We start from the raw sequence: 26,220 nt of genomic DNA on the forward strand, positions 1-26,220 counted from the left end.
TGGGTCAAACAATCTTGCTTATGAGACAATGTCCTTGGTCCAAAAGACTATCATCTCTAGAGAAAAGCTCAAAATAAAAGTCACAGACATTTGGGACAATATTAAAATCTGTAACTTAATCTGAAAAGGGAGGGGGAAAACATATACAGACTAGGTAGATTCCTCCTATTAAATTTTTTAAGCTCAAAAAATGCTGAAACATTTTATGTGAATAAATTCAAATAACTAAGTTGTAAGTAACTTTGTCTAGTTTCCTCAAAATGTAGAATAGTATGGCAAGTTAATAGGTATATGATGAAAATAAGAACCTGTGCAGAGTTAGGTTTCTTTACTGCAGGCTCTCAGCACTTATTGCACTAAGAAATTTTGTGACACTTTACAGGTAACTACAGTATATTATGTTTATTTGACTATGGATCCCTTTTAAATACATAAGTCTTTTGTGTTGCACTTTATGGAATACAGGTTTAACCCAGGAAAAAGCTTAATTCAATGTCTGCAGTAAGCACAAGCTAAAAACTTAGTAAGAAGCAGAGTTAATAATACATTGATTTGTTCTGTAGCTACTCTATATAAAATACTGCAGCTTTACAGCTCATAAACAAGTTTTTTTTTTTTTTATAACCAAGATCTTTATTTTGAATTCAACTTGTAAAACAAATTCCTGTTTAAAGGATCTATGGTCCCGTCTGACTTAGTACTGTCAATTTAAAAAGTTGATTGAGGGCCTCCCTAGTGGCGCAAGGGGTTAAGATGCAACCTACAGGGGCCTCCCAGGTGGTGGTGGCGCAGCGGTTGAGCACTGGGTTGCGAAGCTGCCCGCAGCCTCTGCAGCACCGGTTCGATCCCCGGCTGCTCCCCGGCCACCGGAGGGTCCCACATGGCACACAATCCTCTCCTGCCACCCACTGCTCCTCTCAGCAGTGTACTTCGGTCCTTCTGCCTGCTCTGCTCCCCGCTCTGGCTCTGGTGAATTCTCTCACCCTCAGGCGCTTCTGACTGTACCCAGTGCTTGTATAAATAAATAAATAAATCTTTTTTTAAAAAAAAAAAGGCAACCTATAAAGCAATCCGCAGCCACTGAAGCACAAGTTCGATTCCCGGCCAGAGAATAGCAGACCTTTCCTGACTCGCCCGCTGCTCCCCTCAGCAGTGTATTTCAGTCGATCTGCCTGTTCTGTTCCCCACTGTCTCTGGCGAATATTCTCAACCCCTTCACCTCTGGCCTGTACCCCATTCTTGGATGCATAAATAAGTCTTTAAAAAAAAAAAGTTGATTGAGATATATATCACTTCCCTTAGTCATAAGACAGCACTTCTGAACTTTAAAATTCCCTTGCAAAAATTAGCTAAGCCAATTAAAGTATCATACAAAGTTATTTTGGTAGGAGAGAATTCAGTAAACTATAAACTATAACCAAGACGAAAATGCATACATTGTACAAAAATGAAAAATGATGTAAAAATATATAAAATTAAAAAATAATAATTTTTAAAAATTAAAAAAAAAATTAAAAATACTATAAACTACTAAAAAAATTACAAACTATGAATTGTATCTAACGGTGTAAACCAAAACTAGACCCATGAGAAGTTACACCTATTTTATATGTAAGCAATGGTATGAGACATGTAAACCATCTTTTTCTCGCCCACTACCTATTTTAAAATTCCAAGAGCCAATTCTATTTTTTACATCCTATAGGTTATATGTTGTATGTTATAATTATTAAAACCTGAAAAAGTAAATGACTCTTTACAATAAGATAAATGAAAAAATAAGAACTAAATAGTGCTTTGTTACAATAGTGTAAATAAACCTAAGTGTATAAAATTAAGGAGTGCTTTTTTTATAAAAAGATTTATTTTATTTATTTATGCATACAAGAACTGGGGTATAGGCCAGAGGTGTGGGGGATGAGAAGATTCACCAGAGACAGAGTGGGGAGCAGAACAGGTGGATCCACTGAAATATACTGCTTAGGGGAGCAGTGGGCTGGGATCGAACTCAAGCTACAATGGGAGCGATAGCTTGATAGCGCTGACACCTAATCCCTGTGCCACCAGGGAGGGCCAAGAAATGCTTTGTTAAAAGTCCTTTCATTCCTCTAGAAATATTTCAGCCGAACTTGTATGATTGGCTTTCAATTAAATGTGTATATATACATTAATTCTTCAAACATATTTAAAGTTAATACTTTTTCCACAAGTACCAAGAATATTCAAGTCATTTCTGGACCTTTTCTTTGGAACTCACATCAAATTCATAATCAGTGTTATGTAGAGCAAAACTGCTTTACAGAGAGATAAACTAAGAAAAGCAGTCCGAAGTGAGTGAGGGAACATCAATAAATCTTCTCTTATACTATGGTCAGTTACTTAAATGATTACACCTATATTTTTCAATGTTTGTCTGTATCCATTTTATCCAATTATATAAGTCACAAGATTTAATAAAGAATCTAGTTAGAAAAATGGCCAGCATTTATTAAATCAGAAACCCATGGAATACTAAAAAAAAAAAAAAAAAAAAAAAGTACGAACAAACAAATAAAAACAAACCCAAAAACCAACAAAGTGTTATTCTACTTAAGATGAAAAAATGATCTCTGGGTTTCCATTTTCTTATCTTCAGAAAAGAGAAAAATACCACCTACTTCAAAGGCTACTCTGAGGATCAATTAAGATAATGGACATGAAAGCACTATAAATTTTAAAGCTCTACATAAATATGATGAAACAACAATAGAAACAACTACTGATCTGATTCACTCAAGAAGGAAACAGCTCACTGTCATGAGTCAAGGTATAATGCTCTGATATTTTCTGCTTTTAAACAAAAGGCTCAAATGTCAAAAAAAATTATGTCTGCTTTAATAAGTTAGTTTCTTTGTTAGATTTTTGTTAAATAGAGGTAAGTTTGTTATGTACCATTTTAAACTTATTTTTCAGTAAAGCTATTCCCTTCCTCTTTTAAAAAAGTTAAGGATCTCAGGAAAAAATGGTAAAATGAAATAAAATCAATTTAAGTAATGAGGAAAATTATTAAAAAACATCAAAGCTAAAAAAAATGGAACTTGAAACACATCACCAGAAATAGAAAGACAATATTGGTAAGTCCTATAAATTAATATAAAAAATGTCACTAGACAGACATTACTGTGCATGCATTATTTTAAAGGGACAGTATCAACATATAAATATTCTCTGAATTGGAATATTTTCCAATTCTTAAGACTGCAGGCTACAACGTATATATGTATACATCAGTACATATTCCTACATTATTCCTATATTCCTATAAATTGCCTGTATTATTTTTATTCATATTATTATTTTTATTTTAAAATAAATTGGCTCAAAATTTTTTTCCAGTAAAGTACATAAAAGTAATTCAAAATAGACTGTCCTACCAGAGAAAAAAGCTTTAATATTGTTAAAAGGTATACTATAAAATTTTCTATGTTCTGGACAGTAGATTTAACAGTCATAGAAATAATAAATAGCAATACAAGTTTACCAAATATTCCTCTTTAATTAAGAAACTTTTATATAGTGAAACAAACATCAAGAATTTTTTTACCAGCCAGAAGAAATACCACTTGACAATGTCCTTTTATATTATCAGAAATTAAGCCTAGAAACCTCATGCATATGTAAATGCAATCTTTTACCTTCAACATCATCTGAAAAGGTAGACAAAAATAAAAAGTAGGTGATAAAGAAAACAGTTTCTTATAGTAGTCAGTATTCACAATAAAATGAGAGCCTAAAAATATCAAATAAGCCATAAACTCTTTTGAAAGAAGAGACTCATATTCATTCTACTCAAATAACCTGAGATACACTAAAAGAGACAGAGCATATGCTATATGGACTACAAGGTAGATTTATCATCAAATTAAAGGGTTATTAAATATCTCCAAGGTCAAGAACTCTAAAATGGAGTTAAGAACGATCTTTTAGGGCCTCCCTGGTGGCGCAGCGATTGAGTGCTGGGTTGCGAAGCTGCCTGCAGACTCTGTAGCGCCAGTTCAATCCCCAGCTGCTCCCCGGCCACAGGAGGAGGATCCCACATGGCGCGCAGAACCCTCCTGCCGCCCGCTGCTCCCCTCAGCAGTGTACTTTGGTCCTTCTGCCTCCTCTGCTCCCGGCTCTGGCTCTGGTGAATTCTCTCACCCTCCCGCGCTTCTGACTGTACCCAGTGCTTGTAGAAATAAATAAATAAATAAACGAATAAATAAATAAATCTTTAAAAAAAAAAGAACGATTTTTTTTTTAATAGCGGCATGTTTTTTATTTATTTATTTGTTTGTTTTGTTTATACATGCACTGGGTACAGTCAGAAGCGCGGGAGGGTGAGAGAATTCACCAGAGCCAGAGTGGGGAGCAGAGCAGGCAGAAGGACCGAAGTACACTGCTGAGGGGAGCAGCGGGCGCCATGTGGGACCCTCCTCCGGTGGCCAGGGAGCAGCCGGGGATCGAACCGGCGCTGTAGAGGCCGCAGACAGCTTTGCAACCCAGCGCTCAACCGCTGCACCACCGGGGAGGCCCAAGAACGATCTTTTAATGAAGCAGCAGAGGGAAAGTATCAATATATAATAGGACAAAGGACATATTTCTCAATACCCAGATTTTTAAAAACTGACTCAGGATAAGTCAATGTTCAGGAGAAGGTTTAGGTTCTTATTTTAATCTTCCTTAGAAAAAGTGATCGCCCAAAAGAATAATTTTCTCCAAAGTTTCATGTAACCTGTTTTATCCAAAGGACCATTTCTAAATACTAGGTTAAAAACAAGGAGCCCAAACACATACTGAGAAACAGAAAATTAGATGCTATATGTGATTATATTATAAATTTATAACAAAGTAAAGCCACCTACCTAAAAAATATTGCCATTATACAAGTTTTTAAACAGAAAAATTATCTGCAGCAAACCAACTAGAAAAAGAGCAAAATTTCTGGTCTGAAACATATAAGAAAAAAAGTCTTTAATGTAGTCTAACCAGTATGTTGTACCTAATTTCTTCACCTGAGAAATAAATAGAAAAAATAAGGATATTTTTTCTCCAAAGTATGTTACTGTGTGTTCTGTATTTAAATGCTGTCATGTGAGTGACTAGTTTCATTTTCAAGGTTACCAAATTATGTTTACTAAAGATTTTCATCCCTAAAAAAAAAAAAAAAAAAAAAAACTACAACAGCCAGTCTGATATGTGGAATGCACACTTCAACAGCATAATGAAAAGTTACCAATGCATAGATTTGCATAACATAAACAGACTTTTAGTCAAGCATTTCATATATTGACAATGAAATTAATTCAAGTAAATGACACTCTTATTTTATGCACAGAAATTAATTTGGAATTACAACAGGAAAGATATACCAAAGAAATGTGTAGATTTTAAACAGATTTATATTATCACATCAAAAAGACTTAAAGAACTTCCTAACTTAAATAAATGGTTGCTCTAAGTTAATATAAGCCCAATGTTGAGAGCCTTAAGTATTAGGAAAAAATCCTCTAACTTCATATTGCTTACCAGATAATCACACATAACTAAAAGTCTGAGATTTAGTTAATTCCCGAAGGTAATTATTTATTCTAGAAATTACTAATATTCATACTCTTTAACTAAAATCAAATACAGGAGAGGGAAAATATTTTTTTAACAGGAAGAATATAATTCTATCTTCAAATCACATACAAAGGAATCATCTTAAAGATACTTTTCTGAAACTGTCTTTCTGTTCTTGATTGAAAAAGAAAGAAAAACACCCTTCCATATAAACTTGTAATATAAACTCAACTGTAAAATCAGCAAAACTGGCACAAACCAGCTAATTTAATGTACAGAAAGCACAGTAAAATAAACTTACCTACTTCTTCTTCTTCCTCATTAGATATTATATTATATAGAGTGTCCAAAGCATAACCTATTATTTCAGAATCCGAACTGGAAAAAAGAAATTATTACGCTTATACACTGCTAATTGTAAAATGTAAACTACTATAACCATTTTCAGATGGTTATTTAGCAAAACTGTATAAAATACTAATTCTATTTCTAAATCCTCCCCTAAGAAAATATCAGAGTTCAAACTGCAAAGAATGTGTACAGGATTATTTATAATATTGAAAAATTAAAAGTGGCCTAATGTTCAATGATAAAAAAGTAGTATGGCAAATATTTACATATAAAGCAATGAAAAATGTATGTTCAAAGACTATTTAGTGATATGGTGATGAAACCCCTTTTTTTCAATAGAAAAAAATTGAATACAAAAATTAATGAACAGAATCATTCCATCTAGCAAAAAATACATATACATTTGCAAGTGTCCACATATTTTTTTAAAATTATAATTTGAAAAATAACCCAACTTTAAAACCAGCACAACTAGTTCAACATAATTTTCCTGTGTATGTATATGCATATATTTAATAGATATTAATATCATTATTTAATACATATTAATATAAATGTGTTCATATAAGATAACAATGTTATCTCTAGTTGAACTACTAGAGTTTTATTTCTGTGCTCTACACTTTCATTTTGCTTAAAAAAAATCTTATGGTAAACATGTCCTACATAAAAAATGAGTAATTATAAGATTTTGCAGTCATTGTTATAGATTTTGAAGGCATAATGGATGACAATGGCATTTAGAGTGGAAATCAAGAGTGAAAACAGGTGTAAAGGGTTAGTGAGTATGAAGAAGTAGTTAAGACTGACAGAACAGTTCAAGAAATCAATGCTTTAATTGGTGTGTGTTTGTGGCACACAAGCATGCACACACCTGCCTGTATACACATGTGCATTTTAAAGTAAATTTACAATTTCAACTAATTTATATCATAATAGCTATAAGTATTAAGTTTTTGTTTATCTAGGACTCTCCAGGTTTTAAGCTTTTGTTAAAATTGATTTAATTCACTATTGCTAAAGTAATTTATTTATGTACCTGTCAAGTGAAAGGGATTTGAGGTGTTATGCTAACATTTACATGTCCATGAGACTAAAAGATGAAAGCACAAATGAGGCACTAAGAAGTCACAAACAGAAGATGTAAATCTTAAATGAGGTGGGTATTTTAAAGTATTATTGTTTTGCTTTTGAGAAGCTTTAAAGAATATCATTTAGAGACTGCTGAGAAACTAGGAAAAAAGGAGAACTTCATAAAAATGACAAAGGGAATCTATCAAAATTCCACAACTAACATATACAATGGTGAAAGATTTGAATGCTTTCTCACTAAAGCTGGAACAAGGTAGTGATGTCCCTTCAAACCATCTCTACCTAACATGAACTAAAGGTTCTAGCTAAAGCAATTAGGAAAAAAAGGAAATAAAAGGCATACAGATTGGGAAAGAAGTAAAATGACACCAATTCACACATGGCAAGAGCTTGTATACAGAAAATCCTAAGGAATCCATCAAAAAACCATTAGAACCTTAAACAAATTCAGCAAAAGTGAAGGAAACAGGTCATTCTACAAAAATCGACTGTAATTTTATATGCTATAGCAAAGAACAAAGAGAAAATTAAAAAAAAAAAATCCCATTTAAATAAATGAGATTAAATACTCTGGAGTAAATTTTACAAAACTTGTACAGTAAAAACTATAAAACATTATTAAAGGAAAGTATCCAAGACCCTAATAAGTGAAGATATTCCATGTCTGTGAATGGGAAGATGTAATATTTTTGGGGTGGTAATATGCCTTCACTTGATTTATAGGCACACAATTCCTGTAAGAATCCTAGCTGTCAGTTTTCCAGAAACTGACAAGTTGATCATAAAATCTGTATGAGGATGCATGGAATACAGAACAGCCAAAACAAATTTGAACATGAAGAACACAGTTGAAGGATTCACACTTCCCAGTAAAAACTTTTGCTTCAAAGGAAACCGACAAGAAAATGAAAAGACAAAGAATGGGAGGGAATACCTGCAAATTATTTATCTAGTATTTTACCTAGAACATATATAAAAGTCAACAATAAAAAGACAAGCAACCCAATTTAAAATGGGCAAAGGATTTTAACAGACTTTCCAAAAAGATATTCAAATGGTCAATAGGACATGAAAAGAGGCTCAGTTGCATTAATTATTAGGGAAATTCAAATCAAAACCACAAAATACCAAATTACAACCAAGAGTATGGCCATTACAAAAAAAAAAAAAAGAAAAGAAATGGTTACAAGTGTTGACTAGAAAAAACTGGACCATCATACACAGCTGGTAGGAATGTAAAACTGTGCAGCCTCTGTGGGAAAGAGTCTGGCAATTCCTTAAAAAGTTAAAGAAAGGTTACTACATGATCCAACAACTGCATTCTATGCTTATCTTCACACTAAAACTAGTATATGACTATTCGTGGCAGCATCATTCTTAGTAGTCAACAAATGTCCATCAACAGACAACGGATAAACAAAATGCAATAAATTTGTAAAATGGAATTTTTTCAGGCATAAAAAGAGATGAAATACTAATACATTATACAACATGGATACAACTTGAAATACGGCAAGTGAAAGAAGTCAGATAAAAGTCACATGTTATATGATTTCACTTACATGAAATGTCCAAAATACTCAAGTCTATAGAGATAGAAAGTGGGTTAATGGTTGTGAGGCATGAGGGGAGGAGGAAATAGATAATGATAGCTACTGGATACAGAATTTCTTCTGATATAATGAAAATGTTCTGGAATTATGCCATGGTAATGGTTGTACAACATTGGAAATATACTAAACCCACTGAAATGTATGCTTTAAAAGACTAAACTTCATGGTATATAAATTCTAGCTTAATTTTAAAAAAAAAAACCTATTGAGGTACCCTGGTTTGGAAATAAGACAGTAAGAAATAACACAATTTTGGGGCCCTGAATATGGGACTTGGGAGAATGAGTAGTCTCCCTTAAAATGGCTATAAAGGAACAGGTTCTATGGACAAATAGAACCTTGTGTTATGCCAAGAAAGGGAATACAGTTCTCTTGATGCTGCCACTGGTGAAAGGGATTTAGTGGAAGGATTCTCAGAGTTGGACAGGCCAGGACAAGAAGCATAAAACAGTAATGAAGACGAGTGGAGAAGAGATGGCACAGAAGACAGACCTTTGTATTCAATGAAGTTAAAGAAAGACAACACTTTGAAAAAAAAATAAATCAATAGATAAGTGGGATGTTAGCACAAGAAAGGGAAGGAAACAAAAAGACTCATAGAAGTATGGTCTGTTTGTTGTCTAAGAGGAAATATATCAGGTTAGATAGACGGTACCAAGATCTTTAAAAAATATACATGCTTTGCTTTGAGAAACATGAACTTCATACTGCAGAGAGCTGGTGAAAAGCATGAAATAGGCGAGTGTCAGAAGATTTACAGTTCAGATAGATAATTCTTGCAATGGATAGACTAAATGGAAGAACAAAGAGATCAGAAGCAGAGAATACAGTCTGGAAGTGGTGACAGTTTTAAACTATGTGCAAAAAACTCTTTTGCTGTAGCTTTCTTCCAAAGGGGGAACCTAATTCCCTTCTTCTTAAGTGTAAGCTGTACTTACTAACTTGCTTCTGACAAACAAAATATGGTGGGACCGACTATATGTGGCTTCAGAGACTAAGTCCTAAAAGGCATTGTGGTTTTCTCTATTTCTCTTCCTAGGACTGCCTGTTCTGGGAGAAGTCAGTTGCCAAATCACAAGGATTCTCAAATAACTTAATACAGAGAGCAATCTGGTGAGGTATTGACACCTTCTGTCAATAGCAAAGTAAATGACTATCTTGAAATCACATCCTCTGGGCCCAGTCAAGCTTTCAAAGCTTTCAGTCAAGCTTTCAATTCCTGGTTGACATTGTGACTTCAACCTCATGAGGGACCCTGAGTCAAGACCACCTAGCTAACCCACTTCTGATTCCTGATTCACAGAAATTGTGAGAAATAAACTTTTATTATTATGAAGTGGCAAGTTCTGAGATAACTATTATGTGGAAAAAGATAACTAACACAGAAGCTATGAAAATGGTTTAAGTGATACTGAGAGGCAGAACTAAGATAAAAAGAAAATAAAAGAAATTCTTGGATTCCAACTGTTTTTGGTTTGGGTGGGCATGAAGCGTTAAGAAGAGGGATGAGCTCAGCATGAATCCTCCAGATTCTTACTTGAATGGACAGAAAATGCGATGAAGTTGGGTGAAAAGATAGTTGAAAGAGAGCAAGTAAAAACAGGAGAAACAGAGCTAAATTAATGTGAACAATTTGTATATTTTGAGATACCTGTGAGAGATCTTGACATGGTACAAGTGTTCACTACACAGCTAAAGTTTGTAAGATAAAGAGAACTAAAGGCAGGATTAAATGCTAGTGATATACAATTGTTAGTTAAAACCAGAATTGCAGGAAAAAATCTCTTAAAGAGAAATCAAAAAAGTTAAAAATAAGCAGAATGATCTTTCTCTTAAGATATGCTCAAAAAGGGCCTCCTTGGTGGCGCAGGCAGTTGAGCACAGCGCTGTGAAGCTGTCCGCAGCCTCTGCAGTGCCGGTTCGATTCCTGCCAGCTGCAGAGATGCCTACATGGTGAGGCAGACCTCTCCTGTCTCGCCTGCTGCTCCCCTCAGCAGTGTATTTCAGTCAGTCTGCCTGTTCTGTTCCCCACTCTGTCTCTGGTGAATCTTCTCACCCTCACGTGCATGTGGCCTGTAGCCCAGTCCTTGTATAAATTAAATAAATCTTAAAAAAAAAGAAAAAAGATATGCTCAAAAATAAACTATACTTAGTTAGCATAGTTAAACCATATTTAGTTTATTTTTACAAATAAAAAGGTCTGGATAACTAATAGCCATAATATGTAAGTATATTGTTATAGAATACTAGTACAGTTTATCTGAATATCAAAATATCTGCTTGTTCAGTTCAAACCCGAAATCTTAAGCCTTTATTCAGTAGCTACTTCATTCCATTTTTGTATAATGGAAAACTCTCCACCCCAGAGGGTTGCAGTATCTGTCCTATTGCTTATCACATGGTTTGCTCCTACTATCCATTAAATATTTATTGAAGTGACAACTGAAAGTAAACACTTATTAACTTTAATATCCATCATTTTTTGAAACAGTGACTGAAAAATATTAATTAAAATTTCCAGGAAAATTAGGGAGAAAAATTATTAAAACTTACCGATCTGTTTGTAAAACATGAATAAGATGTTCCATAGCTTGAATACCCACTTCCAAGCGATATTTCTGTGTACACACACAGGGGAAAATGTTTACTAAAGTAACTAACATCAAACTTAATAAACATAATAACTGATAAAAGTGTCACAAACCTTCGATAATGATTTGAGAGCACGTACAGCATTTCTTCGATCATCCAATAAAGTAGATGAAGCTACTCTGTCACAAAGCTTTTGAATCTGTCATGGAAAAATGAAATCGCATTAACAGAATAAAAAGAAAAAGAAACATGAAGTTTTCCCCCAAAACTGTATCATCTAGTTTGAAGAATTTCTTAGACCAAAATTAGTTTTCCTACCCATGATCCACTTGGGTCTTATACATATTTTGTTTATTTTTTTTCTAGGTAGCTTATTTCTGATGTTATGAAAGAATCTTTTGTAAGTACTGTCTTTTTCCTCAAGTATGGTTCTAGATCTGGGAATCCTATCTCCTTTGGAGTACATAGTCCCAGTACCATGCAAGGTCTCAGCCCATCTTTGGTATATAGAGAAATGAGTATCAAATTATGAACTTGCAAGTTTCAAGTTCTTCAATCATTGTTTGTTGATTATGGAAACATCAAAGCTACCTGATACTGATAGAAAATTAGCTTTCGTAGCACTGGAATTTTGGGATTTGCTTTGTTTTCATTTTAGTCTCCTGTGTTCTAAACATGCTAACATTTGAACCATTTTTTAAAAAAAATCCTGAGATATACACAACGATAATCTCAGTCATTACAAGGTAAATGCAAGTTAAAATACAAATTAGGTTATTTTTATCTATCAGACACACAGAAAAATAATAGTGCAACATACTATATAAATATACTGTCTGGATCAATCAGTGTTTGGAATTCAAGGGTACTACAAAATTCTGTCCCAGAGAAATACACGCCACTATAGAAGGTACCTACTCCAATGAAACCACATTGGCAGAGACAACAGAATACATCAAAAACACCGTGAAGGGAAATGTGCCAGTGAATGGGTGAGGGGACTATTGTAGATGCAGCATTGCTGGTCAAAGGGCTTCAAATTAATCATTGATTTGGATATAGATGGAAGTGTTGGTTATGGGTAACAAGAATGAAGCAAGTATAAAAGTAAGGAAGCAGAGTGAATAAGTAAGCTACTACCAGAAAGAAAAAGGATAGTATTTAACAAATTAAACCAGTTTACTTTATTAAAGTTAGAGAAGGGCCTCCCCGGTGGCGCAGCAGGTTGAGCGCAGCGCTGTGAAGCTGTCCACAGCCTCTGCAGTGCGGGTTCAATTCCCGGCCGGCCAGGGAGAATCCCACATGGCGAGGCAGACCTCTCCTGCCTCACCCGCTGCTCCCCTCAGCAGTGCTTTCGGTCCGTCTGCCTGTTCTGGTCCCCGTTCCGTCTCTGGTGAATCCTCTCACCCTCCCACGACTCTGGCCCATACCCCAGCTCTTGTATAAATAAAAATAAATCTTAAAAAATAAATAAATAAATAAAGTTAGAGAAGTTTGTCTCTAGGCCTTTTATCAAAGCATTCACTATCTCAGAAAACTACCAAGAGGCACATTTCAGATGACCATGCTTGCAACAAGTAGCCTTCCCAGAATTTCACTGTCTGAATAAACAAAAATGTAAATTCAACCAAGATATGTAAGAAATATAAACTTTCTGTTCTGTTTCTTGACAGTAACAAAAAAATATACTTCAGCCTACTAGCTATGAAACAAATTTATAAATATTTTTTAAAACTCTCTGGACAAATAATCTATATTGATTAGTGAACAGAAATACCTTCAATGCTTCCAGGTAAATATTTAAAAAAAAAACAAATAGGGGCCTCCCTGGTGGCACAGCCGTTGAGCGCTGGGCTGCGAAGCTGCCCACAGCCTCTGCAAAGCCAGTTTGATCCCTGGCCAGCCAGCGAGGGCCCCACATGGCACACAGACCTCTCCTGCCGCGCCCACTACTCCCCTCAGCAGTGTATTTCGTCAGTCTGTCTGTCTGTTCTGCTCCCCGCTTTGGCTCTGGTGAATTCTCTCACCCTTCCGCGCTTCTGACTCTACCCAGTGCTTGTATAAATAAATAAATAAATATTAAAAAAAAAAAAAAAACAAATAGGTGACTATAACCTAGATCTTGTAAAGAAACTCATTTGTATAAATATATTGGTGTTGGCGAGGTTGTGGAGAAAAAGGAACTCTCCTGCACTGTTGGTGGGAGTGCAAACTGGTCCAACCACTATGGAGAGCTGTGTGGAGATTTCTGGACCTACTAAACATAGAGCTTCCATATGATCCAGCAATTCCACTCCTAGGTATTTACCCAAAGGACACAGAAACATCCATTCCAAAGAACACCTGCACCCCTATGTTTATAGCAGCACTATTTACAATAGCTAAGCTTTGGAAACAGCCCAAATGCCCAAAAATAGATGACTGGATCAAGAAGATGTGGTACATATATACCATGGAATATTACTCAGCAGTCAAAAAAGATAAACACATGCAATTTGCAGCAACATGGATGGCGCTGGAAAGGATCATGCTCAGCGAAATAAGCCAAAAAGAAAAAGAAAAATACCAGATGGTCTCACTCATAGCAGGAATCTAGAAAACTTAAATAAAGGATGAGGAAAATGAATAACTATAAGAAAGGGAAAATCAAAATCAACAAAAAACTATGAACCAGAGACACTTTTTGGGGGGTGGGGGCCGGGAGGGGAGGGATTGGGGTCAGAATGGGGCATGTGCAGTTGTATGGGGGAATATAAAAATAAAATTTATTATTTAATAAAAAAAAATAGATTGTAATATTTTAACCATAGAGAATAAACAAAATAATAAACTTGAAAAAATAAATAAATATATTGGTGAATGAGGACAAAAAAAAAAAAAAAAGAAAAATACCCTGGAAGGATGTACACCAACTTTAGTAGAGAGTACCCATGGTAATGGGAAAGGAGATTATGAAGGGACAAAGAAAAGAACAGTTTTAGACTCCATGATGATTTCAATTATTCATACTAAGCATGTTTTCACCATTGCTTCAATAACTAAAGAACTTTCAGAATGAACTTTGCTTTTATTCTATTACCTGCTCTTGATTGACTCATTGTTCATCTGCTTGCTAAACACAGTTGATTTCTGTTATTCCTGGTAAAGTTTCATAGTCACCATGAACACTGAATTAGCAGATTCTGAATCACTGCTCTAAGAGAAACACAAGGCTAGATCCCTGTGAGATTCTGGTCACATTTTCATCAGGGATCTATTACATAATCTTGTTTTATGTGTTTTTCTGTTCAAAAATTATCTTATTAAATATATATCCTTGGGGACTCCCTGGTGACACAGTGGTTGAGCGCTGGGCTGCGAAGCTGCCCACAGCCTCTGCAGCGCTGGTTCAATCCCCGGCCGCCGGGCGAAGGTCCCACATGGCGCGCAGACCTCTCCTGCCACGCCTGCTGCTCCCCTTAGCAGTGTACTTCCTCAGTCTGTCTGTTCTGTTCCCTGCTCTGGCTCTGGTGAATTCTCTCACCCTCCCACGCTTCTGACTGTACCCAGTGCTTGTAGAAATAAATAAATTTTAAAAAATATATATATCCTTGATTCATTAACACTAGATTCACAGCCTCCAGAGCTATGCCTGACTCAAGCCTGAAGGAAGCTTATCTAACATATATTTTCTCCGTAAGGTACACTCACAGTCTTCACGCTTAGGGACACATAGACAGCACTTTGGCACTAATTTTGGAACCATTTTTTAATAGCAAAATCACCAACAAAAAGCACAAAAGATGCAAAACACATGACACTATATAGGCCATGAAAAGGGCCCTTTTGTTTACCATATGAAAATAAAAACAAGAAGGCAAAGTATCTCATTTGACCTCAGTTAGGAAACAAACTTTTCATTGTTCGAAGCATGTCCACAATTAACAAAGTGCTGCAGGTAATAATTTGGGGGATAATTTTGCATGTATGTGAATTTTTTTTTCATCTGCAAAATGAAAAATTAAATGGGCTAAACTCTCATGTTCAAAACTTAAAATGTTTAAAATAGTTAATCTTAGCAGTATTTTATTATTGGATAGATTTGTTATACTATCGGAGAAATCCACTGGGCCTATGCAATGCTTAAAACAATTTTTAAGTCAACATTTCAAATTAAAGATTTTATATAAAAATCCAGATTTCCATCTTTCTTAAAAAAAAAAAAAATCTGCCTGACAGTTGTATGTTTTTTTTAAAGATTTATTTAATTTATTTATTCATACAAGCACTGGGTACAGTCAGAAGTACGGGAGGGTGAGAGAATTCACCAGAGCCAGAGCGGGGAGCAGAGCAGGCAGAAGGACAGAAGTACACTGCTGAGGGGAGCAGTGGGTGGCAGGAGAGGTCTGCGTGCCATGTGGGACCCTCCTCGGGTGGCCGGGGAGCAGCCAGGGATCAAACCGGCGCTGCAGAGACTGCGGGCAGCTTCGCAGCCCAGCGCTCAACTGCTGCACCACAGGGGAGGCCCCAGTTGTATGTTTTCATGCTGCAATGATCCAGGCTCATCAAGAAAGGCAACTGAGATGGAGTGACTGAAGTCATCAATTAAAAAGTGACTACTTGGGGCCTCCCTCGTGGCGCAAGGGGTTAAGTCGCAGCACTGGGAAGCTATTGCCAGCCACTGCAGCACTAAGTTTGATCCCCCGCCAGGAAGGTGACTCACATGGCCACAGCAGACCTCTACTGTCTCGCCAGCTGCTCCCCTCAGCAGTGTATTTCAGTAGATCCGCCTGTTCTGTTCCCCACTCTGTCTCTGGTGAATCCTCTCATCCCCAACACCTCTGGCCTATACCCCAGCTCTTGTATGCATAAATTAAATTAATCTTAAAAAAAAGACTACTTGTCCCTGATAATGACATGAGCAAAAGGAACAAATGCCTAGCTGTCCCTAATGTAAACAGGTGATATCTGAAAAAAGTATATAGGCACCAAATTAAGCCAGTTTGAGACACTTTGGACTGTATGTCCATGAGGTCTCCAAAGCCTTCTCCAGACTTGTTATCTGTAGTAGGAGGCTCTGCCCAGAAAAGCAGCACTCCCCTCCCTGAGGAACTGAAGCAGTAACAGGAGTTCTGAACTCTAAACCAGTCACTCTTGCACTGGTTACCCATCCTGTCTTAGTGGTCTGGATCCCTCTCGCTCTTTATTGCCAACTGAATTGTAATGTGGATTCCCCACAATAAAAATCATATTGTGATTATATGCAACAGGCTAGAGTTATAAGCGAAACCTTTCCATCCATCCACTTTTGAGATCTGAACTTCATATTATGCAGTTAGTAGTACTATATTATTATAATCATAATGATAGCTAACACTGTATTCACAGTTTAAGAAGTCATTGGTTATAAGATCTGGCATTTTTAATTTTAATTTTTAAAAAAAATTTATTTATTTATGCATACAAGAACTGGGGTACAGGTCAGAGGTGTGGGGTGGGGGTGAGAGGATTCACAAGAGACAGAGTGGGAAACAGAACAGGCAGGCTGACTGAAATACACTGCTGAGGGGAGCAGTGGGTGAGCCAGGGGAGGTCTGCTGCACCATGTGGGTAGCTCCCTGGCCGGGGATCGAACTTGTGCTTCAGTGGCTGAGAACAGTTTCATAGTGCTGTGTCTTAACACCTTGCGCCACCAGGGAGGCCCCAGATCTGGCATTATTTAATGTTATCGCGCGCGCGTACACACACACACACATACACACACACAAAGAACACCTATTATAATTACCCTGAGTTCAAAGATGTTCAAATACTAATATGAATTTCAGAATTGTTAAAATATGGCATACATACAACTTTAGTAAGTGTCAGCTCTGTTCTAAAATTCTTTATATATATATTTTTAAAGATTTATTTTATTTATTTATTTTTTTATTTATTTATACAAGCACTGGGTACAGTCAGAAGCGCGGGAGGTTGAGAGAATTCACCAGAGCCAGAGCGAGAATTCATCAGAGCCAGAGCAGGGAGCAGAGCAGGCAAAAGGACCGAAGCACACTGCTGAGGGGAGCAGCGGGCGGCAGAGAGGCCTGCGCGCTATGTGGGACCCTCCTCTGGTGGCCAGGGAGCAGCCGGGGATCGAACCGGCGCTGCAGAGGCTGCGGGCAGCTTCGCAACCCAGAGCTCAACCACTGCGCCACTGGGGAGGCTCAGTTCTTTATATTTTTAAAATCACTTAATCCCCACAAAAACCTTTAAGATAGGCACTATTATTACCCACATTCTAGAGGTCTGGACATAGGGGCACAGTGGGTAAGTAACTTGCACAAAAGTGGAGGGATGGGATTCAAAGACAAGCAGTTTGAAAGCTTAACCATCACTGCAAAAACTGACTCTCTGGGCCACCATTTTTGAGGCAATTACTGGCTGGAATTGAGCACTAGCACCTCTCTTGAGTCAGGATATACAGGGTCCAAATTCATCGCAGATCTCCCGCTCTCTTCTCTAACCTGACCTTGCCTACTGAACAATGTTACCAGATTACCTGTTGGGATCTGACTTTGTGATCTTGCATTAAACAACAGAATACTATCTACTAACAACAAACAGGTCTAAAGAGAAAATGCTTTTTTAATATGCAAAGACAAAATAATCAGTGAAAAAGATAAGCTGTAGAACACTATAGTGTACCATTGATGAAAAAAGATAAGTATGCTAATGTACTCATATAATTCTATGTTGTATGGATGCATTACACAAAGGTCTAGAAGGACTTATAACTAAAAATACTGGTTATTTCTGAAAAGCAAGCTAAATCCTGAAATCAGAGATAGTATTCAAAGAAGACTTCAACTTCAGTATTGCTTGCATTTTGCACATTATTAGATGAAAATCCTAATTAATAAAATGCCTATAACATCATTGAGGTGATTATGTATCAGAACGCTTGCCTGTTTTCAGTAACTGCCTGTGAAATTCACACTCCTACTAACCAAGAAAAATATGAAAAGGACAAATACTACTACTAACAGTTGGTAAACTGGGCATAATCAGCAACCTACACGTAATGGTTTTTGTTTTGCTAACCAGTAGTGCCATTTATTTTTATTCAGTGATACACAAAGGACACCAAAGAGGAAGCAATGGGAACAGGAATGAGTAGGAAAGAAAAAAGTGAGATGAAGAATGTGAAAAAGAACAACCACTGAAAAATAAGAAGGGACAAAAAGGTGACATAAAACTAGGATGCTGAAGACATTAGAAAATTTAAAGAACATTGTCATAATGTAATTTGCAAGATTTTCTCATAATTCCTAATAATAATCCGCATTTTTTTTTTTTTGGTATTTAGTAACCAACTGAGACGCAAGAATGAGGACAAAAATAACAATTTTAAAAAAATTAGTTGTGATCATTTACTCAACAAATATTTATCAAGCACTTAATACAAACTCATTTCTTGATAAAACTTTGCCTTCCTAAAGCTTAAAACTTAGTTATTACCTCCCCTAGAAAGACCTTCTCCAATCGTTATTATTTACTGTAGGACTAAAGTAATTCATGTTAACTAATAGTTAACTCATTTATATTATTTTAGTGGAACAAAAAATAATCACTCATGGGCCTCCCCTGGTGGTGCAGCGATTGAGCGCTGGGCTGCCGAGGCTGCCCGCAGCCTCGGCAGCGCAGGTTTGTTCCCGGCCGCCGGCAAGGGTCCCACAAAAAAAAAAAAAAAAAAAAAAAAAATCACTCGTTTAGAATATAAAAGGCAGGGCCTCCCCGGTGGCGCAGCGGTTGAGCGCTGGGTTGCGAAGCTGCCCACAGCCTCTGCGGCACCGGTTCGATTTCCGGCTGCTCCCTGGCCTCCGGAGGAGGGTCCCACATGGCGCAGACCTGCCGCCCACTGCTCCCCTCAGCAGTGTACCTCGGTCCTTCTGCCTGCTCCCGCGCTTCTGACTGTACCCAGTGCTTGTATAAGTAAATAAACAAAAAACAAAAGAGTTCTCCTTTAAAAAAAAAAAAAGAGGCAGAGATTTAATTATTTTATTTTTATTTATTTTTATTTTTTTTAATAGAGGCATGCTTTATTTATTTGTTTGCTGGTTTGTTTGTTTGTTTTGTTTATACATGCACCGGGTACAGTCAGAAGCGCAGGAGGGTGAGAGAATTCACCAGAGCCAGAGCAGGGAGCAGAGCAGGCAGAAGGACTGAAGTACACTGCTGAGGGGAGCAGCGGGCGGCAGGAGCGGTCTGCACGCCATGTGGGACCCTTCTCCGTGGCCGGGGAGCAGCCGGGGATCGAACCGGCGCCGCAGAGGCCGCGGGCAGCTTCGCAACCCAGCGCTCAACCGCTGCGCCACCAGGGAGGCCCGAGATTTAATTATTTTAAATTGAACTTTATAATTGAGAAGATTTTACCAAAAAAACAAGTGTCTTGTCTTCAGATGATCTAAATTATTGTAATCAAAAAATAGATGTAGGGATACTACAAATACCAGTTTCTTTGCAGATAAAGCCAATGAATCTAATAGAATCTATTTTATTTTTTTAATGCATACAAGAACTGGGGTACAGGCCAAAGCTGCGGAGGGTGAGAGGATTCACCAGAGACAGAGCAGGGACAGAACAGGCAGATTGACTGAAATAGTCCTGAGGGGAGCAGCAGGCGAGACAGGAGGAATCTGCCACACCATGTGGGTAGCTCCCTGGCCAGGGATTGAACTCGTACTGCAGTGGCTGTGGACAGCTTCAGTGTGGTGCTCAACCCACTGCGCCACCAGGGAGGCCCTAGAATCTATTTTAATTACAACTACTACAATAATAAACCAGGGAGGCCCTAGAATCTATTTTAATTACAATTACTACAATAATAAATCAGTCAAGGTAATATACGGCTTCATTTATTTATCTCATGCTTTCTCTATCTGTGAACTATGCTTTCCAAAAAGACATCCTTTTTAAGCAAGGCATAATAATGAAACTTGTCAACCAAATAACCTATCATAAATGGTAGCAGCTCAATGTCAACATCACAGAAGTTTCATATTAAAGGTGAATAACTTTTTACAAAGAATGCTTACAGCATTTCTGCCTGAGGTATAAAAATATAAGTATGTCTTCTCTATGATATCTACAGCAAACAAAAAATTGGACAAAGCAATATAAAATAGAAGGCAAATATGTAAAAAAGACAGAGAAATGGTACTTGCTAAATCAACAAATTTATATAAGAAATCTTTAACAGTCTCCCCTATAAAAGATAACCAGATTCAAGACTGAATTCAATTACTTCTCAAACCAAAGCATCAGAATTTATTTTATCTTTCAGGTATTCAAATGGACCACATTTCATGAATTCCATAAAGCTGATGATAAATGAAGGACTTCTAACATGTAGCTAGCATTCCTTCAAAAAATATATTCTAACAAGACAATTTTTTCTCAAAGTAAGTTAAAACACTATGTTAGGGGGAAAAGGATGTCCTAAAGCTAATTCCATACAGGCTTTGTGGACTACACCCCCACCCCAGGCCAAAGCCAAAGACACTGGGAACTCCAAATCCCATCACCACCAAAGGGAAGGTGGCTGGGACCTGAGGGTGGGGTTAAGCAGCCAGGTTGGTATAAAGCCAGACACGTGGGCTTTGGAGAGGTCCCCCATTTTGACTCTCCGCCAGCTCGCAGTGTCCGGCCAGCTCGGAGAGTGCTTTTTGGGTTTCCAGGTCGGCGGATCGGGTAGTACGCATTAAAGACTTTATTTCCCTATTTTCTCCGAGTTGTACATTTTCCTTATTTCCTTTTCCCTTGTAAATAAACCTTTTATTAAGCTTTTGTGTATGCCTGTAGTGGAGTATTAATAAGTCCCTTTTAAGCGTGCGGGTGAGGACCCACAGCCAGGCAACCCGTTCAATATCGGGGCTGCCCTATAACAACTAGACTCACAGGTTTCCTGGAGGAAAAATAAGAATCTGGTCAAGTAAATTGGCAAACACAACTACTTTATATCTCCATCCTGAAAAAATGTGAAAATATAACACAGCAGCTGCTTACCAAACCTTTCATGAGTTTTATTTTTGATCAGCACATGGCATACTTCTTTGGAAACAAAATCTTTCAGGAATCTACTCATTTTCTTTGAAACATACTCTGGTAATAGTAGGGTGTATAAAATTCAAAAGATCCCAGTTCTTTAAAACCATACTAAATAATCTACGTAATTAACCTTCTAAAAAACTGTTAGTTCTCAGTAGACACACTTAAAAAGAATGAGACATCAGGGCCTCCCTGGTGGCGCAGGGGTTAAAGTCTCAGCACTATCAAGCTATCACATGAGTTCTATCCCAGGCCAGGGAGCTAACCCACAAGGTGCAGCAAGACCTCTTCGGTATCGCCTGCTGGTTCCCTCAGCAGTGTATTTCGGTACATCTGCCAGTTCTGCTTCCCACTCTGGTGAATCCTCTCAGCCCCCGTACTTCTGGCCTACACCCCCATTCTTTTATGCATAAATAAATAAAAATAAGTCTTTTTAAAAAAGGAGACATCTTTGGATAAATAAGGTGATCAAAACATAAATCATTATTGTGTTTTTCTCTGGTATTAGTGCAAGAGAACCAAGAAACGAGAAAAAGTGTAGTTAGGACACTGATCAGGTGTTATTATTAAGTATGACACACAAACCCAAACGGGAGTTTCAGACTATACATTTATAATAATAAGGTATAGAATGTGCTTGACTAAATCGAAACAATGTCTAATTTAAATGCATACTCCTTAGTAAATTTTATTAAAAGAAAGTACATCTGTGTCTATCTTATTAGCATTTTTACTTGAGCAGTTGACCAGTTCGATCTAAAAAGAGACACTTCAACAGTATTGCAATTCTTCCCCTTTTTACTGGACTTCAGCAACTCTCATGTTTCGGGATACAACTTGAGAAGAAACACCCTGTGATTTATCATCAGAAATGGCCAATGCTTCTCCTGGGATTTTCAAAGACACTAGCTTTAAAATAAGGCTTTGTGGGAAAGCGGATGGAAATTTCAGCATGTGTGAGCATTCAAAAGAATGAGTAGGATATTTACTGTAATTAGTGATTACTTGCACCAGCAAAGTATGTCAAGGCTAAGGAGGCTCTAATTATCAGAAATTAATGGACCTTTCACTATCTAAAGTAAAATAGCAAAATCAAATTAAAAGGCATTTGAGGGCCTCCCTGGTGGCGCAGGGGTTAAGTTGCAGCACCATGAAGCTATCTGCAGCCTCTGGAGCACAAGTTCAATCCCCAGCCAGGGATCTAGCCACATGGTGCAGCAGTCCTCTCCTGTCCAGCCTGCTGCTCCCCTAAGCAGTGTATTTCAGTAGATCTGCCTGTTCTGTTCCCCATTCAGTCTCTGGTGAATCCTCCCCCCACCAACACCTCTGGCCTATACCCTAGCTATTGTATGAGTAAATAAATAAATCTTAAAAAAAAAAAAAAAAGCATTTGACTCTAAAATATGAGAAGTTTAATGTGGATAAAACTCTAGGCTTAATATATTCAGAACTTTACAGAATTACATCACATGAAATAAATACATACCACTGCCTTGTCTATGAAGAATATTTTAATACCAGTCCAAAATTATTTTTAACCAAGAGTACAGGAAGCTAGGTAACATACAATTAACAATATAACTCGCACACAGAAGATATTTAAATTCAGTAAGAAAAAGTCAGAGAGCAGTCAAAGCAGTTTGCAAATCTAAAAAATCACTTAAGTTAAATGTTTGACATAATGTATTTCCATCAGAACTTTAACTTCCAGAACTTTAACTTCCATAATCTTAAAAAGTATGTTTAACACTTAGTTAATTTGTAAGCTGCTATGATTTCAGACCTATGATTTCCTTCATATAACATTATAATTCACTTAACAAGTATTTATTTATTTGTTTGTTTGTTTATTTAGTTTTTTGTGGGACCCTCGCTGCCCCTGCCGCACTGCAGAGGCTTTGTGCAGCGCTCAACCACTTTGCCACCAGGGGAGACCCCTTAACAAGTATTTAGTGGGTATTACTAAGGAAAAGCAAAGATTAAAATCCATAAACCTGCCCTAAAGCATCTAAAAGAATAAGCAAAACAGAATAACAAAAAGTCTAGTAGAGATGAGACATACACAAATGGTAGAAAATGGTAAAAATAGTAAATACAATCTAGTTAAAATGTGAAGATTGTTCAGAGGTGTATTATCTGCAGTTTGGTGGGGTAAAAAGGGGGATACCTTAATAATGGATTTAAAGGGTGGTACACTTTAGATGAACTACACTTTCCACTGGATAAAGAAGGAAAAAATATGAATGGTGGAAAATTACAACGAAAATAATTAATTTTGCGGAAGTGGAAAAAATACAGAAATTAAATGATAATGGGGTGGTTGAGACTCCGATGATAAACTAGAATATCCAGGCCAGATCAAATTACTAATTAAAACATCTAATATTCTAGTACATACTCTACTGATGCTCTATAAATACTTTTAAATTAGTGAGCCATGACCCCACGCGTGCTATACTTCCTGATGGAAAGAAATGGTGAAAGAAACTATCTTCTCTATAATTCAAGGTAAACTATTAACTCTTTTCAGAAACAAATCACTTCTCCAATTTTGAGTGCACACGCTCAAAGTTAGGCGAGAGTAAGGATCCTTACTTTCCTTGCAGTTTATATATACAAATACACGAGTGATGATTAAACTTCATTTTCAAATCATGAAATAAAGTTCCATTCACTATGGCAAGATCAAAGTGTTCAAGTGTCAGCTCTGTAATATTGTACAAATTGCTTTAGTGCTCTGAGTGCGTTTCCTAACTTGTAAAATGAGGGGGTTTGCTAGAATGATCTGAAATGGGTCTTCTGGCTTGAATATTCTATACTTAACAAAATTTACACCATCTTTTCTATAGAAGTTGTTGTGACAATTTGTTGTAAAAGCAAAAGTATTCACTCCTAAAAATTATCCTTTTTGTGCACCTACTAAGTTAAATACCAGGCTCTTTCTGTAATTTCATTTCTCATTAAACACTTAAGTGATGGCATTTTCTTTGTTTTACTCATAGGGTATTAGCAATCTCTCCTGTCCAATCCCATTTCACTAAGGAAGGCAAGGACACAAGGCCTAACTCCCCCCAAAGCTCTAATAACATGCTTTAAAACATGGTGTGTTAAAAAATCAGAGAGATAAAATAAATAAAAGCAGAAGATGTAGGCTTTGAGTGTAGTAATCTGAAGAGAGCATAGTCTTCTAACAGGGTAGCTCAGCCCTAGGAATGGCCAAGAAAAATCAAGTATCAGTTGTAGGTAAGTGAAATCTTCTTTTCAAACGAAAGAAAACAGATTTCACCATCTTTCCACTTCTGCTTTAAAGAGTTCTAACCCAAATCTGCAGTATTTTTAATAATGTTATAGAAATTCCCGAAATTCCTTGATAAATATTAAAGTATATCCATATGAGTAATAAACCCAGGACTCAGGAGTCAGGCAAACCTTGGTTGAACCCTGGTTTTATTACTAGTGTGACCTTGTTGAATTCATCTAAGTCTCATTTCTTCATGAGTAAAATGAGGATACCATCAGTCTTTCAGGAAAATTGGGGCTTAAAGGAGAATTTGGACTAAAAAAGACCCCCCAAAGGTAAGGGCTTGACAAATGAAAGCTTTTACCTTTGGGGATACCAGCAACATAGAAGATAGGATCTAAGTCATCCCAATTATGTCCAAGAATGCTATCCAAAGTTTACATTTAAAATGCCATACTTTGACATCTTTCTGTTGGTCTAAATTTCATCTCACATATAGTTTTATTTTAAAAAATATCATACACTCCTTTCCAACAGAGACAAACCAAGCTTCAAATTAAGTTTATCCTAAACCTAGAATTGAAGCAACTATCAAATACCGTTTTCGGTGTCTATTTCTGAAAATGACGATGCAAATCATATTACCATCAGTTCAGAAGCACTGGCTTCTCTGAATGGGAGGCACAGAAGGGAAAACCGGGGCTGGGTTCCCGAAGCGATTTGAGCGCGAAAGATTCCGACAGCGTCCAAGCGAGTATTTCACAAATGCCACATACTTGGGTGAGCCCGAAAAACCGGGTGTGAACTAAAAACACTTGCCAATATGACCTTCCCTCCAGTCGAAGAGACAGGAGCAGGTGGCTTTGTGCCCCCAAATTATTGTTTTATTCTTAGCTACAAGCTCTGGTCAACAGCTGGGTTTTAAACCTCGCAGCCTCCAGAGCCGCACTCCATACTGCGAGGGAGGAGCAGGACTGCAGGTTCCTCCCGGCCAGTGGAAGCACACGCGGAGGGGAAGGAGGGAGGGCTCCGTGGCCCCAAGGGGCGCGGCGGACAGGTCACAACCTCCACCCGGGGACTGATCCCTTCCCGAGCGATACCACCCGCGGGCCACCCACCCTCCTCGTCCGGCCTGCGGAGACCCGGGGGGCGGTTGCTGTCAGCCCGACCAAGCCGCCGCGGTGGGGGCTGCGCCGGGGGCGTGAGAGGGGAACCCAGAGGTTTCAGGAGAGGAAAGGGGGAGGCGTCATGTGGACCCCCCAGCCCACGGTAGGGCGCGGGAGGTGACCTCCGGGCCCCCGAGTTCTTCGTTCCCGTTTCTGCCCGGACCCTTCCCAAGTCGCGGACCCGCCGCTCCTCTCACCGTCTCGGCTTCTGTGTGTTGGGGTCCGGCACTCTGACCCCCCATTACCCCGCGGAGAAAATTCATCTTGTCGCTCTGCCACAGGCTCTACCAGCCCTCTTCAGGAAAAAAACAGACGATTTCCCCTGCCCTCCGCGGGGCCTGGTCCCCAATCCCGCACTATACACCCCCCGGCAGCGGCCACCACCGCCTTCCACTCGGCGGCCGCTCCAGCCCCCCAAAGCCCGGAAACAGCCGCCACCAACAGAGGAGGTGCGCATGCGCGGGGACGTGGCATTACGTGGCGGCTCTGAGGGCGAAGGCAAAGGGGGAAG

General features: G+C 37.8%; 1 protein-coding gene across 6 annotated transcripts in view; it reads right to left on the reverse strand.

Annotated features, from left to right (window-relative positions):
* The window catches only part of USO1 (USO1 vesicle transport factor), a gene marked incomplete at its 5' end in the record, with an annotated part of 72,786 nt that extends 46,814 nt beyond the window's left edge, over positions 1-25,972 (reverse strand). For 5 of the 6 annotated variants that reach the window (XM_084233636.1, XM_084233639.1, XM_084233638.1 and 2 more), the window contains 4 exons: positions 5,885-5,961; positions 11,193-11,257; positions 11,344-11,430; positions 25,907-25,972. In XM_084233636.1, coding sequence (XP_084089762.1) covers positions 5,885-5,961; positions 11,193-11,257; positions 11,344-11,430; positions 25,907-25,972 — 295 coding nt within the window. Of the gene's footprint in view, positions 1-3,674; positions 3,687-5,884; positions 5,962-11,192; positions 11,258-11,343; positions 11,431-25,906 lie in introns of all 6 variants that reach the window. The other variant, XM_084233637.1, reaches the window with a different exon arrangement.
* Between the last annotated feature and the right edge of the window lie 248 nt (positions 25,973-26,220).

Source organism: Talpa europaea (assembly GCF_964194135.1).
Source record: "Talpa europaea genome assembly, chromosome: 5".
Classification (NCBI taxonomy): Eukaryota; Metazoa; Chordata; class Mammalia; order Eulipotyphla; family Talpidae; genus Talpa; species Talpa europaea.